Below are 18,879 nucleotides of genomic sequence, written 5' to 3'. Positions count from 1 at the left end.
ATGTGTATTACTTAAAAGTTAAGCACAAACTTAATTTCATCTTGAAAACTGTCTTGACAAAATGTAATTGTAATTTTGATTGGTAAATTGCAAGCAGCAACAAAATCCGCGCAGGTTTGTGGCGGCTTATCGATATATCGATGCCCAAAAAGAGTTGACTATGTGTCGATATATATATATATAAAAAAAAAAACAAATCATTTTGAACAGTTTTATTCAACACTAATCTATATTATTAATATATACATACGTTTTATTTTTAGTTGTTTATCAACGCAAAATAGCGAAACTGAATCATATTAAATTAGAATTTTTTTAACGATACTATCGTCATGATCAGCAATAGCTGCGCAATCGATAACCAAAATAGTCTGCACTCGACCGTAGCGACAGACGAAGGCTGATGACGAACGTGAAAAATATTCTAAAAATAAATTAACGATATTAAGCGTCGCATTAAAGAAGCTGGGCAATACAAATTGCCAAATATACGTTGTATATAGCTAAATAAACAAGCCAAAAGCAAACATACACATTGCCAGATACAAGTTGTAAGCAAAGTTAACCGAAAACACGTCGCGTCGTCGCCGTTTCGTGCTGATTTATTTATGAATTAATTTCTCTCTCGTATCTCGCGTAGCTGCTGGCGTTTGGGCTTTGTTCACGATTTGCTCGTCGTTGCCGTTGCCGTCGCGGTCACTGTCGCTCGAATGTGTGTGGAATTTTGCAGCATTCATTAGTATTTGTTGTGCCGTGGGACGACAACGACGTCTCCACCTCCTCGGAAAGAACGCTAACGATAACCTTGAGCATTTACTGTGACAGGGAAGAGGGAAACAAAAAAAAACAATTCAGGCCCGTTGAGCGAACGGCCATTAGAAGTGGAGCTGGAACTGGAGCTGGAGCTGTGCGAGCCAAAGCAAACATCTGGCGAGATAAGGGCGCCAGCAGCAACACCATATTCTCGTTTTGCTTTGTATGTATTGCAAAAACAGTTCGCATATTGGATAGAAGGCCCAAGATAGAACGAACGTAGGTCGATTACGTCATCATTTGAGCAGCTTTATTCAAAAATCAAATGATTTCCCTGTTCGCTATTCGTTTCTAGATATTGGCCCAGTCGCCCAAGTTCTTGCTTGTGTGCGTGTTTGTGTGTATGAGTGCTGGCAATACGCCTAAAATAGGAAAACAGTGGCAAGATGATTCATGTGGGCGAAAACACCTGGAACCTGCGGATACTTATCACAGATCTGCAGGTGGAGAAAACGTTGCGTGTGCGCGGTGACCAGCACATTGGCGGCGTCATGCTGCAGCTGGTCGATCCAGAGATGCCCAAGGATTGGTCTGATCATGCGCTCTGGTGGCCCGCTAAAAATATTTGGCTAACGCGCACGCGCTCCACCCTTGACCAGGCGGGCGTACAATCCGATTCATTTCTCTATTTCACGCCCATGCACAAAACGCTGCGTGTGCAGATGCCGGACTTACGTTATCTAGATTATCGTGTGAATTTCTCAATCAAAACATTTGGCGCTGTGGTAAATCTATGCAAAGATCTAGATATACGCTACCCGGAGGAGTTATCGTTGTGTAAGCCCGTTGAGCAGGAGCATCTAAAGAAGAACTTCTCCAAGTTGCCGCAAAAGATGATACCCGTAGCAGAGGCCAATGGCACCGCCTACGTGCAACCTGCGGCGGACACCAACTCCTTTGTGCCCATTACGAATGCCTATAATGGCAGCAATGGCAGCCTGGATCGATCACATGGCAACGGCAATCTGCTGTGCGCACCGACATCTCCATATGCAACGACGCCCCGGCGTTCGGCCACTGCGCCTGGCACGCCCATCAGCTCACCAACAGGCACTTGGAAGCATAACAACAGCCACAATGGCTATGTCGCCTATGACTCTGGTTCAATTTTTGGCGATTTGCAGGAGAATTTGGCCGTCTCACCACGCTCGCCCAGTCCCGATGTGCGCGCTCGCCTTGTGCGGCCCAAGACGCTGGTGCAAAAGGCGCGCCTGAACGTCGGTTGGCTGGATTCATCGCTGTCCATCATGGAGCAGGGTGTGCGTGAATTTGATACGCTCTGCTTGCGCTTCAAGTACTACACGTTCTTCGATTTGAATCCAAAGTACGATCAGGTGCGCATCAATCAGCTCTACGAGCAGGCAAAATGGTCTATACTCAACGAAGAGCTGGACTGCACCGAGGAGGAGACACTGATGTTTGCTGCGCTGCAATTTCAAGTCAATTATCAAACGGATTTGCATCCTCCCGGCATTGATTCCGGCGTTGATAGCTCAAACCAAAAGAACGGCGCTGACGACGACATCGACTCGGCGCTCAACGAGCTGCAAATCACACTGGAGGGTCCAAATGCAGGAACCGATTCGGGCAACATAACACGCATACCCGAGCTATCGGACTATTTACGTTTCCTGAAGCCCCAGCTGTTCACGCTGAGGGGCTACAAGCGCTACTTCTTCACGTATCGCGACCTGCATCTGCACTTGTACAAATCGCAGGAGGAGTCGCGTCGAGGTGCGCCCAGCTTTACCATCAATTTGCGCGGATGTGAGGTAACGCCCGATGTACATTTAGCCCAAGGCAAGTTTGGAATAAGGCTGGAAGTTTCGCCAGAGGGACGCAACGGACCAAACAGCGAATTCTGGGTGCGCTGCGAGAATGAAGAACAATATGCCAAATGGATGGCTGCCTGTCGCCTGGCTGCCAAAGGACGCTCGCTGGCCGACAGCAGCTACGAGAGTGAGGTAAGCAGCATACGCTCGCTGCTCCAAATGCAAAAGCCGCAGGCACAGGCGGCGCCATTGAACATCAATCCGCGCGTCGTGGACGCCAACGATTATCTGTCGCCCAAAATGTTGCGCAAGTTCTCCGGCAAGGCGGTGCAACGTATCCTGGAGGCACACGCCAATGTGCGCCAGTTGCAGCTAATGGAAGCCAAACTGAAGTACATACAGGCTTGGCAATCGCTACCTGACTTTGGTGTCACGCTATTCGTCATTAAATTCGATGGTCACAAGAAGGAGGAGCTGCTGGGCGTAGCGCACAATCGGATCATGCGCATGGATCTGAATACGGGCGATCACCTGAAGACCTGGCGTTACAACACAATGAAAGCCTGGAACGTTAACTGGGGCATCAAGTGCATGATGATTCAATTCCACGATGAGAACGTCGTCTTCTCTTGCCTATCCGCCGACTGTAAGGTGGTGCACGAATTCATTGGCGGCTATATCTTTATGTCCATGCGCTCCAAAGAGAACAACCAGACGCTTAACGAGGAAATGTTCCACAAATTGACGGGTGGCTGGTCATAAGCTCGACGTTTGTTGGCCTCCGTCTTACAAGTGCCAAGCACAAACTGTCGCATGTTTAATGTCTATCTGAATTAAATAATTTATGTGTGTAAATGTTATATACGCAATAGAGCCTCGCTTCTATTGGCTTCTATTGTCAACGTTAATATCTAGACTAATATGTAATATCTATAACGGAATCCACGTTGTGCCTTCAAGCGAAACACTTTTTATTTTAACTGGCACGTCCAAGTCAAGTCCGTGTCCAATGTGTGTACTAAAACAATACAAAAAACAAAAAAAAAAACTTGTTAATGTGCCTCGTTATCAGTGTATTTTTAACGTAGTTAATCAGTCTTTTTGTACTACTCTTCTTTTTTTATCAACCCGGAATCAAAACCCTTCGAGTGGCCTTGCAAACGCTTGCAAACTAACCAGAAATTTTATATATTGTATATTTATTAAACAAATTAATAAGCAAATAAATTATTTTTTATGTTTTTTATGATGGTATAAAGTGAACATTGTCTCTGTTATCGAATCGCTGTTACCAAGCAGATGAGATACCCACTGGAAACTTGAGCAGCATTTGCGATTACTCATCGCGGGGCGTGCGAGTCCAAGTCCGTGTTGATGCAACAGCATTTAATATAAAGCCAGCAATTGTTATTAATAACATTTCAATTGAATTGATAAGCGAGCCGTCGCCACCGTCGACGACCGACTCATTGGAAGGGGCAATATATGCACAGCAGTTACCATAAAAGTAGATTATGCGCAAGTTGCATGACTTTAAACGTAGATATGCAGAGCTTGATTGATGAGTTATGCACGCTCAAAAACGGGTGTGCTGTCTCGGGGGCAACTTCTCACAGTCGTCTGGCGCAAGGTCATAAGTGGAATGCAAATCTGAAACAGCTTGAATTTAATTCAATTAAATGTTAAGTGTGACTTCATCAGCTATAAAATGCCCATAAGGGATTACCTCTTGAACCTGGGGAACAAACTGTTCAAAGTTGTTGACTTTACGCGGGCAACGGATTTTTTCAAAACAGCTTACGATAAATCGACAGGTCTCCTGCTTCTGGCAACATTGCCTACTTGCGTATAGAGGTATCGATAAATAAACCGATATGAATATATCGCAAGTTTGCATTATATTATTCCTAACATCAATTAGTATTTTATTGCTTTTGAAACTTGGTCACACTGTAGACAGAGCCGCATGATTCCTGCACAGCAGGCAGCTAACAACAAATTAAAGTATTAAATCCTTAATTAAATGGAAGATGAAGAGGACCCCATCGTGGAGGAGATACCAGTCTTTCTATCCAAAAACCTGCAGGACAATTTGTATTTATTTCAATACCCCACAAAAACCCAACTGCTAAATCACGATGATGCCGTTGTTGTCAACTGTTGTGTCAAACCATTTACACAGGAGGTCAAGGTGGATTTCGGTCTGAATATAGAGTCTAACCACTACGACCGCTTCAAGGGTGAGCAATTTGCGGTAGCCGCCGATGGCAAGAACACCTACGGCGCTGCCACGCCCAAGGGCGCGGAACGACCTACCTACAAACGTGGCATCGTGGACAAGCAGGCGTTCACCAGCACGCGCTCCTTGACGGATATCTCCAAGTACGTGGTGGGCATCTACACGGACAAGGAGTTACATCTGTCGCCGCTGGCTAGCATTGTACAGCTGCGACCCTCGCTCAATTATTTTGACAAGGAGGACAAGCGGCGCAAGGCAGAGCAAAAGGCGCAGACGGAGGATGTGGACGACGAGGAGGTGGCGCAGCAAGTAACGGTAAAATTCGCACGTGGCACTGGCGCTGGCGCCGCTGCAAAGAAAACCAAGGAGCAGCGCGGCACCTACGATAACTTTGTTCAGCGCATTGTGGATGAGCCCTGGTGTGAGAGCTATTGGCATGCAAGGAGTACGCCCACCGCAGAGCTCGAGCGACAGAAGCTGTACAGCACGAACCATCAGGCCAATCAGTCACTGTCTCTGCCGCCCAGCGAATATCTGTACAAGCTGCTGCCACATGATGAGCATGTCCAACAGGTAGATGTGGCCAATGTGCTGCCCGTCTATAACAAGGCAATGCTGAAGACAATGCCGCTGCTGGAACAGCTTCGCGTGCTGCTCAAGGATGCCAAGACACTCTCGTTTACGGATATACTGCACATTCTCTCAGAACACATTGATCCGCATGTCAACGCCGACAAAGTGCTGGCGCTACTTCCTCAAGTGGGAATACTGCTGCACGGCAACTGGGTGCCCAAGTCGGAGGTGGTCTATCCCGAAAAGATGCTATCACATGCCAATGGAGTCTCGGCGGAGCAAATGATACGTGCCAGAGATTATATAGTATGTCCCAACCAATAATTTACCAGATTAACCTTTTTAACAATTTCTCTTTATTTAACCGCACAGCTCTACAGATTCTCGCGCACCCCATGCCTGTATCGCAACCAGGTAATGACCGCCACCCAGTTGCCACCCGCCGAGACCTTGGACGTGCTGAGTACTGTGGCACGCGTGAATGCGACGAAACGTTGGGAACTTCTGCTGCCGCCGGACAAGGAGTTTGAGCAAAAGCATGTAGAGTTAGTTCAACGCCAGGAGTTGCATTGGCGCGCCACGGAGCAATCGTACAACGAAATGGACTGGGCCAAGGAAACGAAACGTGTGCGCAAGCGATCTACGCGAAAAAGTGAATCACAACAGCAAACGACAATGGCGATGCCGCCGCCTGCGGTGCACCTTCCCACAGAAGCGTAGCAGCGCCAAAAAGTTCCAGATATTAAAAAAAAAAAGAATGAAAAATTCAGTTCTCTTTATTATAAATACTATTTTAATAGTGGAGTCTAAAAGAAATGCTCCTTTGCAGGAACAATAGTATGGGACCTTGGTAATTCCACCCTGTCCTGCCTATAGAGAACATTTTAGTGCATACGCGCGCCAAATTGGAGCTAGTTCGCAGTGAACCAATTGCCCAATTGAAAAACATTATAGGTTACTGATGCTAGCAATATACTGTTTTGGAACACAGCACATATTTAATTCTACAAATAAGCTCCGATTTGGTAAATATGCTGCAATGAGTTGCATGAAAATTTTGGCGCCAATATCGGTTTAGAGATGGCAATCTAAACGATAGACAGAAATTAATCGTCAAATCAGTATATTTCTTTTGGTATATTTTAAAAAAACACTCAGCATATTATAGCAAAAAAGGCTTGGTCACACAGTTCGCCGTATTCATGCATTCGTTTTGGTGTCCGAAGAACAAGTAGCACGTCGGTCGCGCATGTTATGAAAATCAAAAATCAAAAAGAGTTGTCTAACAGCAATCGACACAAGTGAAACAATAAGTTAATAAATTAAAAAAAGCATTTATCCAGAAAGTGTGCGCCAAGTGCAGTGCGCGAATGCGAATCCAGTGAAGTTCAAATCAAAGCACACTGCGGCGGCGTCGCTTTGCGTCGTGTAGTTCTTTCGTTCGCTTTTTCATATTCAAAGTAGTTTTTTTTTGTTTTCCCATCTCCCTCTTCTGGTCGCGAGTGCGTTTGCGTGGCGCGATGTTCTGTTTTAGTCCATGAAGTGCAGTCGAGTTTGTTTCCATCCATACAACTAAAACAATGTCGGAGGCCGAGCACAAGACCTTGTCACCCAAGCGCAGCGACTCTGATGCTGCACCAGAGCACCAACATCAACAGCAGCAGCAGCAGCAGCAGCAACAGTTGCTGCTGCATCAAACAACACAGTCTCTGCTCATGGCCAGCTCCATGCTTTGTCCCGGTCCCGTGCATCCGCCCACTCAAATCAAATTCAATGTTGAGGACTTGCTGCACGAGAACAATCTGCTGCATGCCAGGCTGAAGGAGCTGAGCATCGAGCGCGATCGCCTGCTCTGCGAGGTCTCCAATCTGCGCCTGGAGCTGGACATGGCCGAGCTGAAGCGGTTGCCGCTCGATTTGGACGAAGGGTGAGTAGCATAAGAAATGTCACTTGTTTTATGCCTTAAGGCATATATATTAAGGGGCTAAGTAGTAGGGGCGTGGTGGGGACTGAGTCAGCGCTGCGTCATGTCCTCACGGCCCAGCTGCAGGGCTAAACATGCTCTGCTTCTGGTTTTTGCAACCCCATTTCACGTATATTTTTGCTACCTGTGTATGCGTTTCACAGTGATGGCCAAAATATTGTGCCAGCTCCCGATCATTTTTTGCCTGTTTTATTATTTGTTTTTGCAACTCTGACTCAACCGCATTGCTCGCATTCGTTATGTTTTTTACCTCACCTTTTACGCTTATCGATCGCAGTCCCATTTGTTTGCTTTGCTCTTTCTGTATCACACACACACACACACACAAGAGTCTGCTTGTGTGTGTGTACCTAACTCCCACCTTATCACATTCGCTTTGCTGATAAGCACGACGCGCCGCTAGAGATACACAAGCGATAGCTGATAAACGGGCTAAAAACTTCAAACTAAGAATTCAACAGCGGAAATTCAATGGCAAGTTTGGGGCAACTGCTTGCACCTAGAGATGATCAGGGGCCGTGCCAAGGGCCTCTACAAACGTCGCCCTGACCTAAAAGCACGATAAAATTCTAAAATCGTGTGTGTTATAAATATCATGTTTAATTTACGCAATCAGTTAAAATCATACATAAATTAGGTGACCGTGGTTAAATGCTTATCAGAAAGCTATTCCAAAGTGGGAGACATAAATACAACAAGCTTCAAAGTTAGAGCTTAACTTCTTATTATTATTATAATAAATATATATGAATTATTAACATAACTGGTTTTACCACATACCTCTGGCTAGGACAATATGACAGCCATACACCTGTCTGGGATAGAGCTAAAGTAGAAAACAGTTAGTTTATTAGTTTGATTTCAATCGAACGGAACTCATATTTGCGAAAATTCCTATTTTATTCACTCAAATTTGATTTTCCCATTATTTTATTACTTTTATTTAACATTTAAATTCAAGTAAACAATTTTAAACTAATATTCTTTGACAATTTTTTTAAACCAACTATTGAATATGTTGAGCATTCTATTAATTATTTAATTATTACGTTTATTAGTTTACAAACGGTTCAGAATAGTTTAGTTAATAAAAGTACACGCCCCTTTACGCCCTCTCTATGTGGGTACATATTAAAATTAGTGTCTGTCCGCAAGAAATGCAATGCAAACACGCAAAGTACTCAAAGATAAATTGACAACGACCCAGCGACACATATTGGCATTGAGATACAGATACAAATACAACGGCAGATACGGCTACAGATACAGATATAGATAGAGATACAAAGGTTTGGGTTAATTGGCATGCTTTGGGTTTGCTTTGAACCCATTTAAGCAAATAAGCGCAAGTGTTCAGCACAGTTCAGTTTAGTTCAGTTAACTCTAACCGTTTTTTCTTTCTTAATAGCTGCCCGCTTAACCTTAAGCAGATCTTTATGAAATGTTCTCTTTTTTTGTTGTTCAAATTTTTGCGCTGTTCACCTTCGCGAAAGCGTGAAATAAAACAAAAAGCATAAATATTCTCAAGATGAAAACGCTGAAAATGCGCGGGCAGCTCAAATGAGTTGTTGTCGTTTTTTTTTTTTTGTGGCTATATTTGCTTGTGGCTCTGCTGGTCTTTTGGCCAGCCAACACAATACACAATGTCGTTGGCTTTTCGCCCAGTCCCGCTGTCAGTCCAACAACTCATTAGCCAAGTTATCATCATCTAATAAAGCTAAAAGCAACAACAACAACAACAACAGGCACACGCACACAATTACAGCTCGTAGCAGGCACAACTTCGTCTGCGATGAAAATGGCTGCATACAAAAAAAAAAAAAAAAAAACAGAAGAAAAAACACATTTGCCCATTTTAAAATGTCTGCAGAGTGAGATAATTAAGTGAGTTGGAGAGTCTATTAATTTCATACGCCCCTTTTAAGCTGGTCATCACGACTGGCAGAGAGAGGGGGAGTAAGAGAAAGGGTGAGTGGGATTGGGGGTTTGGCAGGGTAAAGGGATGAGCAAAGGTTTCGGACTATTTAATAGTGGCCCAGCTAACAACCTGCGTCTAAACTAGGTGAAGGGTCCAACAACTGTGCCAAATAACTGGAACTGCAGAAAAATCAACTGTTAAGCATTTGCGTCTTAGCACGACTTAGCACCTATAAATAATGCCAAGAATTTAAATGAAAAGCATATGAAAATGATTTTTAGCACAAACTAATGTTAAAAATGGCCATCAGCTCGCAGTCGATTGCTTATGAACGCCTAATTAGATAGAGTATATAGAAGTGTGTATTTTTACTGCAATTATGATCTTTGCGAGTTCTATAAACAGTTTCATTACGTAACTTCGCATACATATGATAACTCATATTAATTAAATTTCATATATATGTTATATTAGCTGGGATAATACCCGGCTTTGCCCGACACATACTGCATGATCTTAGTTAGATAAAATGATATTAATTCATAGATAAAGTAATTAAATAACTAAAATCCCGCTCTTACTGGCTTTATCAATTTAAATACAACGTTTTGGGAATACAATCTAAGCCATTCCGTTGACAAATGTTATTTCCACGAGAAAGGATGAATAACAAATTCACCGAACAGGGTGGATTTCCTGAAAACGATAAAAGAACTCTCAAACTTGTCTAAAAAAGGTCTTCTTACAAACACATCTCATTAATTTAAATTATTATTTTAAAGATTTTCGCTTGCTAATACAAGTCAAGAAAAGTGTATTTAAAGTAGGGCGTAGCCGACTTACCTGGTTCTCTTCATTGTTTTAGTCGTTGCTCTGCTCTGTTCATTTGCATGCAACATTTGCTGTTGCCGGGGGCTGGACTGTGGCTTCTAATTTTCAAACATGCGTGCTGCAAATGTTGTATATTCTTTAATTAAAACTTATGCTAAATGGACATGCACTGTTCGCGGTGGTGAGTGCCGGGGAGAGAGGGTCTGTGGCATGGCCAGCTCTGCTGAGTCTGGAGAGTCTGTGGGAGCCCTGGGTAGTCCCCATACAACCCCCGTCCAACTGTTTCGGACTAGACTACAATACAAGCACGTAAATACACATACAAACATGTGTATTTATTACGCATGCGATAAACAAAAACTTTTCACATGAGCCGCCAAAGTTTTCAATTGAAAAATGAGATCATCGAGCGGCAGCAAAGCAGCAAAGAATAATAATTAAAATCACTTGGCTATATCATTTTTGAAATGTTTATTAAACAATGCCATTGGCGTCTGGAGCTGTTAAAGTTGTTGTTGTTGTTAAAGTTGCTGTTGTTGTTGTTGTTGTTGCTGGCGGCCTTCATATGCGAATTTCACATGGCAAAAACGCTTTGGCAAGCGCACAGCTCAAGTCTTCAGTCTTAACGGATTACTTTTTGGACTATACAAAACGCACAGTGTAATCAATTTGGTAAAACTTTGCTTATTTTTTTCTTTCTTTCTGTTTTGTCATGTTGAGCTGCCGCGGCTTTGACGATGATTGATGGCCATGTAAATTGAACTGTAACTGTAAAAATGTAGCTCGTTATCGTCGCTGCCAACTTCCGACTCGTGCAGCATTTGATTGTCAATTCATGGCTGAGCCTTTGACAGTTCAACAAGCCAACATGGCCATAACACTGCCTTTAACTAGTTGCACGATCATCGACCCGCCCCTCAGCCCTTGCTCCTCTGTTCTGTTCTTTTCACGCGCCTGCGCAAATGCGTGACCCAAAAATGGCAAAAAGTCTACGACGCCAGTTTCTTTTTTGGGGGGCAAAAAGAATGTGGGATTCGCCTTTGATTTGATTTCATTATGGAAGAGCTTAGTTCCTGCTACTTGTAGTGCGCATTCTTATGGGCAGAAGATCAAACTTATAAAGCGATTTTTCGATTCGATTTGTGTGTGAAATAATTTAAAAGCTGCATATATAAAGGCTTTGGTTAATCTTAGTATTTCACAAAACTCATTCATCATTTTTCGTATTTTTTTTTACTATTTCTGTTCTGAGTCCAATTCAACATTGGAATTTATTAGAAGTTTTGTATTTGAAGCTTAAGTATCTTAACCACTTCGTATTTGCTTATTTTATAGCGGAAACTATGTCTAGTTAGTTCAACTAATTCTATAATGCTTGAGATGTGAACAAGTATGAGTAATTTGCCATATATCTTATCTGCGGCATGCTGTGTGGATTGTAGGAAATCTTTCAGAATGTGGCTGTCAAGTGACAGGCGCTTCCGTTCTTGTGCTTTTGCAATGCCAACAATTCCATTTCCACTTTCATGCCACGGCACACCTCTCGCCCTGCAGCGGCAGCTGCATTTAACTTTGTGGCTGTTTTTTCATTTTTTTTTTTTTGCTCTTGGGGTCATTTGTTGAGGGCGCGTGGCTCCGGCAAAGCCGTCAATCAATTAACGGCGCACCATAAAAAATGAAACTCAGCAAAAATATATTTCAAAATAGCAATTAAAAAGATGCATTGACTTTTTGTTGCTGCTTTTCCAAGGGGCACTGCCCCAAAACGGAAAATGAAAGCGGAAAAATAAAAATTGTTGTAAAATTTATAAAAACATTCAGAACAAAAATATGAAGAGCTGAATGTGAACAAGATTTTTGTTACGCATTTGTTGGTCCGCCAGTATTGTACGTTGACCCAAATTTCGATGCCTCCCCCTCGTTGCGTATTTGTCGGACGAGTATCTGGTGGTACTTCCTTCGGCTGACCCCAGGCACTCTATATGCCCCAACCAAACGCACAACAGCACGCCCCAATTGCTGCTGCGGCTGGTGCCAAGAAAATGCGTCGTTGCTTAATTTCCACACACACACACACACACACACACACTGCCTGTTTGCCCCCTTTCGACACTTTATCGGTTTTAGGAGTGCAGCAGCGACAACGCAGCGGGCGCAGTTTTCCCCCCCGCATATTCAAATTTAATTTTTCGAAAATTAAAAGCACGTAAATTTAAATGTCTTTATGTGTATGCCTGTGTGTGTGTGTGTGTGTGTAGGCGCATCAACACGAATGCTTTGCGATTTATATTTTTAGGTTTTCTTGTCTGTTTCAATATTTGGGCTTAGTGTCAACAACAACAACAACAAAGTTCGCCTTGTCGCTGACGCTGCTCATCACTCATCGCCCGAGGCACTCGGGGCTTGACCTTAGCTCCCAGCTCCCAGCTCGAATGAGCAGCTGCTGCAGCCTCAACTTGTTGTTGCTCGCCACTCGCCAACGTCAATGCACGCGGCCAGCCGCCGTTGCCATACACTTCTCCACTCCCGGCACCTTGCCCCCGTTCCCATCTCCACTTCCATTTGCGCGCAGTCGCCAAGAGATTGGTGACCAGCAGCAGCAGCAGCAGCGGTGGCAGCAGCGGCGTCGGCGTCGACAGCGACCACTCGAAAAAGCGTCGTCGCAACGGCGCCGCTGAACGCATTCAAATAACGCCCACAATAAATACAAATATGAATATATATTTAAGCACAGATACACATGCATATATATATATATTTGTATTTTGTTGTTAATGCTGCTTATGTTTATTTCATTCATACGAAAAATGTAAAAAGCGAAATCCACAACCGAAAACGTAAAACGAAAACATGCAAATTGAAAGCGAATTCAATTTTTGAGACGCTGGGCGAGCGAGCGAGCGACCCGGCCAAAACGCCAAGTTGGTCAACCAGAAACAACAACAACAACAACAAGAAATCGACTAACCAACCAGAAGATAGCCATTTATGTGGCCCATTAATCGATTGTCAGCGACGTCGTCATAGTACATGTATATAGCCCGTTTGCCGCTCTGGCCGACCGTCCGTCTGTCTGTCCGAGCTGCTGCCCAGCGCTGACAACCAGTTGTTGAATACCCTAACTTGTAGTTAGGCTCTAGTGAATAGGTGATTGAGATGGATAGCCAGATAGATAAAGAAATTAAGCTTGAACTTTTATTTAAATAATGCTAATATATATAGATCAATAGATCAATTAAATACGTAGATTCCGCAACTTTATGTGTTCAACTTTGGGAAATTGCTTTTAGAAATGTTGAATATGAGTGCCAAATCAAAAGTTCTAAACTTAGAATTGCGTTTTATGTTTACAGTTAAGTCAAAGGGATTGCACTTATCTGAGTGTAAATATATATAGATTTTGTGAATTTAGGAAGAAAAAAACCGATTTAAAGTTGGCAATGACAATTAGTTTTCACTGATTGAAATCAATATAAATACTGAAATATGCTAATTTACTTACCTAATCTACTTACCTATTATTAATTTATTGGTTTATAAATTGAATTTTTATAAACAAATGGGCATAAAATATCTATTTTCAGCCCATTCATCTTTTCTTTTTCTATAAACAATTGCTTTATTTGCCACCTAATTATAATTCCATTTAAAAAATTACTTCAGGTGCTGATTTTTTCAAAACTGAATCAACAATTCATTCTTTAGACTTTCGTAGTTGTTTTTCCTCAGGAATTTCGAAACTTAATCTTCTGTCAATAATAATATTAAGTGCATTTAAATGTCGTTAACTCGAATCAGTTGTTTTGATTTCTTGTTACTGTTTTTGTTACTGTTTTCCTTTGTTATTGTTGTTGCAGTTGCAAATGTTGTTTCTACTTAGTTGCCCGTATTATGACTCTCTTTGGTGCAGTCGGCTGTTTAGAGAGTTGCTTTGCCTGCCGGACTTGTGATTATATTACAGACCTGTGGACTCGGTTTGTGGCTAGAAATCATCAACGTCATTTATATCATCATCATCATCATCAATAGCATCAACAATATCATTATTGAGTGCGACGTGTGGCCGTGGGAAGGCAAACCAACTCTCGTATCGATTCAGACCGTTTGCCAGGCTTCACCCACACCCATGTAGGATATATATATATATACTATATATACGTGTATATATAGAGCTTTTTTATAGATGTTGCATGCCGCATTCATTGGCACTTTCATGAAAATCAAGTTACCGTTAATTGCGTAGCATCGTCTGCAACACCCCCCAGTGGCAAGCAAACACACCTTACAAAGTGCCTCTCTCTCCTTTTCCCTCTCTCTGACTCTCTATCTTTCTCTGCATTTTAATTACGCCACCCAATTAACACAGCCCCCGCTTTGTCCCACTGCAACTGCTGCTGCTGCTGCTGCTTCTGTTGCTGCTGTTGCTGCCACTCGACGTGACAAATTAGAGCGTCAAGCTTCATTCCCAAATGTTTTTTGACTAGCTTTAAAGTCTCGATTCATGTTTGTCGTATTAACAGCATGCAACACGGTCTCGCAGACCCAATAACTAAGCCAACAAGCGCCCCCACAAACACACACACACACTCACACTCTTCAGATGTTTATATATATATATTTACACGATATACGTAAGCGCTGTGTCTGAAACAACATCAAGGCAACGCAGATTTTCCTTGTGGCCGCCGCGTCGCAAACGCTCTAAAAATAGAGTTTAACAAACTGTAAAAGTATTCCACCACATACAAAGAGGCGACAGCGCACCCAAAAAAAAAAAAAAAAACACTCATAAGAACACTCACAAGCACACACACACACACACGCACACAATGACATATTGGGGATGACGCGTTGATGCAACCAAACAAACTGCCGCTGTGCCCATTTTCCATCTCTCGACTCGCATTGCGAATATGCAGAAAAATCTCAACAGAATTTTGCCTATGCCTAGCGAAACGTCATCGTCCTGTGTCCCCCGCACCCAACCCCACCCATCTTCTTTCTTATCCTGCCCTGGTTGCAGCCACAGCTGAGTGACTGCAGCGCTCTCTCTCTCTCTCTCTCTCTCTCTCTCTCTCTGGTGGGTCCCTGACCGACAAGTGAGGGCGAGGGGCGTGCGGGTTCGGTTGCTGCGCGGGCGTTTACATGCGTCTTTCCCACTGGAAAAACGCTCGGGCGTATGAGCACTTTTCTGCACTGCACTTCGCTTTGTTTTTGTGCAACTTCTTGATGCTCTACCTCTCTAGTGGGGCCTAAGGGTTTTGGGAATAGGCTTAAGCTAAAAGTTTGCTTGGGTAATGCAACTTTTAGTTGGGAACATAAGAATTTCTTCAATTTTAGAGATCTTTGAGATTATAACATGTGAACAACTTGTTTTTACCATACTTTACTATCTATTTGTTTAGTAATGCTTTCTTGTTTTTAAGGACTATTATTAGTTTGCAATCATAGACATAAAAAAGTTAGCTGTTGGGATAAGATAAGATTTCTGACAAGTGCTATTGGGTATTTCATAAGTCGGCATAATTACAAGATAAAAATGTTAGAAATACTCATAGTGTTTTTAAAAAAACTGGGTTTACCAAAGGCTAATTTTTATTTAGATTGCAAACTATAAAACTAACATTACTCAGTAGAACAGAATGGATGGGGAAAATTAAAAACAAATTACTTTATTACAGAATACGTTGACTAAAATTAAACATTTTATTTTCTTATAACTTATATTTTTACTTTGATTCTTTCTATATATAGCTTTCTTTCCACATACTTCCCGCCCTATAGATATCTTCAGTTCCCCAACAAGCTCAGCCCATCAAGGTCGCTGCAGAAGGGTATTTAACAGTTCATAAAGACTTGCGTCTGATTTTATAATGTGTCAAAGACCGTGTTTTAAGGCGCCTCCAACCCAACATGTTATCCAGCATGTTCTGCATCATGAAGTACACTTCGCGTTGTTGCACTCCGCCCCAGCACTGCACATCGACTCCCGCTCACCCGCTCTCCCGCTCACCCATTCTCCCACTCTGGCACTTGTGGTGTGCTCTTTAGCGTTTGCTGACTTTTACACGGATGACAAAGAGGCACAGCGTGGCCAAGGGATTCGCTCCGGCGGCAGCTGCTCCATTTTCACAATTTGTGCAACTGACTGACAGCTCTCATTCCGACTGCCTGCAGCAGTTTTTTGATTATTTCTCTTACTTAATTAGCTGGCTCGAACGGGGAAAACTTTTGATGCCAGCAATTGGTTGGTTTGTTTCTCATCTCAGATAGCACTCGGCTAGCTAATAACTTGTCATCTTGCACCGAAAATGGAAATTTTCTTTTGTTCATATCATCTGCCTTGTTCAAGCTCTGGCAATTGCCTACTCGAAGTTGCTCGTCTCCCTCTCTATAGATGTCTCTTTGTCCGAGTGCCTCCATTTCCATTTTCATTGCGAGTTTATTTCGATGATAATTCTATGAGCTGCGTTCAGCGTATCTTCTTATACCTATACCCTATACCTCAATTGAAAATGGTTAATAGGGTATTATGATTTCTTGCTAATGCTTAAGGTATACTTATTCGTGAACAGACGCATTTCTCATATAAGTTCTGTCCCAAAATTTATATAGCTTAAAGCTGGCTGCCATATTTGAGCCTGCGTTTGTCAAAATGTGAATAGAAGAAGCACAGCACGTGTAGGTATGTTTGTTTTTGTTGTGTTCTTATAGACGAAAGTTCGAAAATTCGAGAAGGTGGCACTGCTTACAGGGTATCCGTTCGACTAGCATACTCTTGCTTGTTTTCTTCGTTCTGTTGATCTGCTGCGCTTTTGTTTACACTTGAGCATTCTTAGAGTTTGTTTTTCCTTGGTCGACTGTTTGTTTGTTTGTCTTCTTTTCCCGCACACCGTGATGAGAAGGAGGGGCTGGCGGGGGGTCGCTGCTCAACTTTTTATCTAGTTCAAAGTTGGTTGCAAGTTGCAGTTCTGATGCGCTGCGTTGTCGTGCGGCTAATGCGTTTGACCCATTTCAATGGGTGGGGGCGTGCAACCAGCTCATCTAGCTCCCACACTATATACTGCCACCCCACTGCCCCTCCCCGAACTCTGCCCCGCCCTGTGTAACTTATCCACTCGACTTGGTGCGCGCTTCACCAAAAAAAAAAAGACCATGGAAATAAATGAATCCATGAGAAGCGCATTCAAAGTTTGAACTTCTTTTTTATTCATTTTTTTCTTTCACACAATAAAATGCACAAAGAAACCAGGTAGTGGTTGAGGGTAGGGGAGGGCAGGTGCAGGTAGTAGCTGGTGTCGTCTTGTCGGTTGCAGTTTGCAGTTGGCAATTGTTCGAGGCTCACTTCTTGTTATTGTTATTAGCGATTATTAAATACTTTTTGCCGCCTGTTTATTTGAAAAGCGCGCGTACAAGAATTGGAAGTCGCAGCCAAAGTCAATGTGGAAGTTGCATTGGGGTAACCTCGCCAAGTGGTTGTTGCTCTTGTTATTATTGTTGTTGGTGCGGGTGCATTGCATGCAACGGGGCCATAGAAAGTGCACACAGATGTCGACCCCGACCAATAGCAGCGCCCAATGGCAGACACTCGAGCACGCACAGACCAGCGAAAGGAGTTCTCAAAGAATTCAATTCAATTCGTCATTTTTCTGGGCCTCACATTGCGCCCAAATCATGGGCTCCCAGCTTGAATTCAGTATTTTAATTTTACATATTTTAATTTACCAAATTTATAAGCTAAGGTTTGTCTGTTTTTTATCCAACTAATCCGGATTATAGTAGCCGCAAAAATTGGAATTTCGGGCTAAAACCAATTCGTTTAAAAAAAAACCCCGCTTGCAGCCTTGTTAAGCTGTGTTATAAAGGTCACAAAATGTGGTATAGAGGTATAGGAAAATTTATGTAAGAGTTATATATGAAAAAACGTATCTGCTGGACTATTGCTTATTTAAATTATTTGCAGCACAGTTACATTAACACTTGGGGCACATAACGCTATCCACATAATTTTAACGAATATTCTTCTGAGTAGCTGCCAAAAGATCTGCTCAATCACTTTCAACTAATTTCTCTGAGTGTATGTGCTTACATTTTAGGCCTGGCAATGCCGCGCGCGCTCTCACTTGTCTGGCACACGCTCTCAGTTCACCCCAATTTTTTGGCAAATAAGGGTGGGCCATAAAATTGCTTTGCCTAAAGTCTTGCCCTCATGCGAGCCGCTTCTTAAGGAGACAGACACTCAAAGCTGTTTTCCTTCAAAAACATTCCAGATTCGCTTTGCTCATGTTTATCTCATGCCGTGGACAAATGTGCGACGGCATCCGCAGCCACCCTTAAACATAATTGCACACACTTTCTCTCTCTCTTTCTCTCTCTCGCTCTCGCTCTTGCTGTCTCTTTGGTTGGCTGCTCCCCCCTGAGCTCCAAGCATTAACAGCAGCAGCCACAATTTTGCTCTCTGCTGCGCTCGGCAATTGTTGTTAATGAAACTCGTTTTCAATTTTAATGATTTTAATGGACATATAAAACTATTTAGCAAACAATTGCGATATTAGTTGAGAGAGCTCGTCAATGAACTGCAATTGTTGTCGGCCATAATGAGAGCTGCGGCAGCTGTCCTGCAAATGCATTTGCCGTCGCCGTCGCCGTTGCAGTTGCAGTTGCAAATTGCAAGTCAGGGGCTTAAGGAAGCAACCACCAGGCAGAAGTAACTGAGGCGCAGATACAAAAACAACCCGCACATCTGTTG

General features: G+C 42.9%; 3 protein-coding genes across 4 annotated transcripts in view; all 3 read left to right on the top strand.

Moving 5' to 3' along the window:
- The first annotated feature begins 366 nt into the window (after window positions 1-366).
- Fit1 (Fermitin 1) lies at window positions 367-3,848 on the top strand. 2 transcript variants are annotated; one of them, XM_015175115.3, is made up of 3 exons: window positions 367-551; window positions 641-1,032; window positions 1,109-3,848. In XM_015175115.3, exon 3 carries the CDS (start codon window positions 1,200-1,202, stop codon window positions 3,345-3,347), a length of 2,148 nt encoding a protein of 715 aa, XP_015030601.1. In that variant the 5' UTR covers window positions 367-551; window positions 641-1,032; window positions 1,109-1,199; the 3' UTR covers window positions 3,348-3,848. The 2 variants fall into 2 exon arrangements, with proteins under 2 accessions (XP_015030601.1, XP_002047761.1); XM_002047725.4 differs by having other exon boundaries at window positions 367-1,032.
- A 672-nt stretch (window positions 3,849-4,520) lies between these two features.
- Polr3E (RNA polymerase III subunit E) lies at window positions 4,521-6,162 on the top strand. The gene is made up of 2 exons (XM_002047724.4): window positions 4,521-5,703; window positions 5,770-6,162. The coding sequence occupies exons 1-2, from the start codon at window positions 4,609-4,611 to the stop codon at window positions 6,115-6,117; spliced, it is 1,443 nt and encodes a 480-aa protein (XP_002047760.1). The 5' UTR covers window positions 4,521-4,608; the 3' UTR covers window positions 6,118-6,162.
- A 439-nt stretch (window positions 6,163-6,601) lies between these two features.
- The window catches only part of siz (Brefeldin-resistant Arf-GEF family protein schizo), a 34,637-nt gene continuing 22,359 nt past the window's right edge, over window positions 6,602-18,879 (top strand). Inside the window, exon 1 of the mRNA XM_015175119.3 lies at window positions 6,602-7,324. Within this exon, the coding sequence (XP_015030605.1) occupies window positions 6,978-7,324 (347 nt within the window). The 5' untranslated portion in view covers window positions 6,602-6,977. The remainder of the gene's footprint in view (window positions 7,325-18,879) is intronic.

The sequence above is a fragment of the Drosophila virilis genome, chromosome 3 (genome assembly GCF_030788295.1).
Source record: "Drosophila virilis strain 15010-1051.87 chromosome 3, Dvir_AGI_RSII-ME, whole genome shotgun sequence".
In the NCBI taxonomy this organism is placed as follows: Eukaryota; Metazoa; Arthropoda; class Insecta; order Diptera; family Drosophilidae; genus Drosophila; species Drosophila virilis.
This window is presented reverse-complemented; position numbering and strand designations above follow the sequence as displayed.

Excerpts from the sequence above, each read along its gene's own strand:
- Fit1 (XM_015175115.3), top strand. The coding sequence starts at position 1,200 with ATGATTCATGTGGGCGAAAACACCTGGAACCTGCGGATACTTATCACA.
- Polr3E (XM_002047724.4), top strand. The coding sequence starts at position 4,609 with ATGGAAGATGAAGAGGACCCCATCGTGGAGGAGATACCAGTCTTTCTA. Across the intron at positions 5,704-5,769 it reads TACGTGCCAGAGATTATATA|CTCTACAGATTCTCGCGCAC; the intron begins GTATGTCCCAAC and ends TTAACCGCACAG.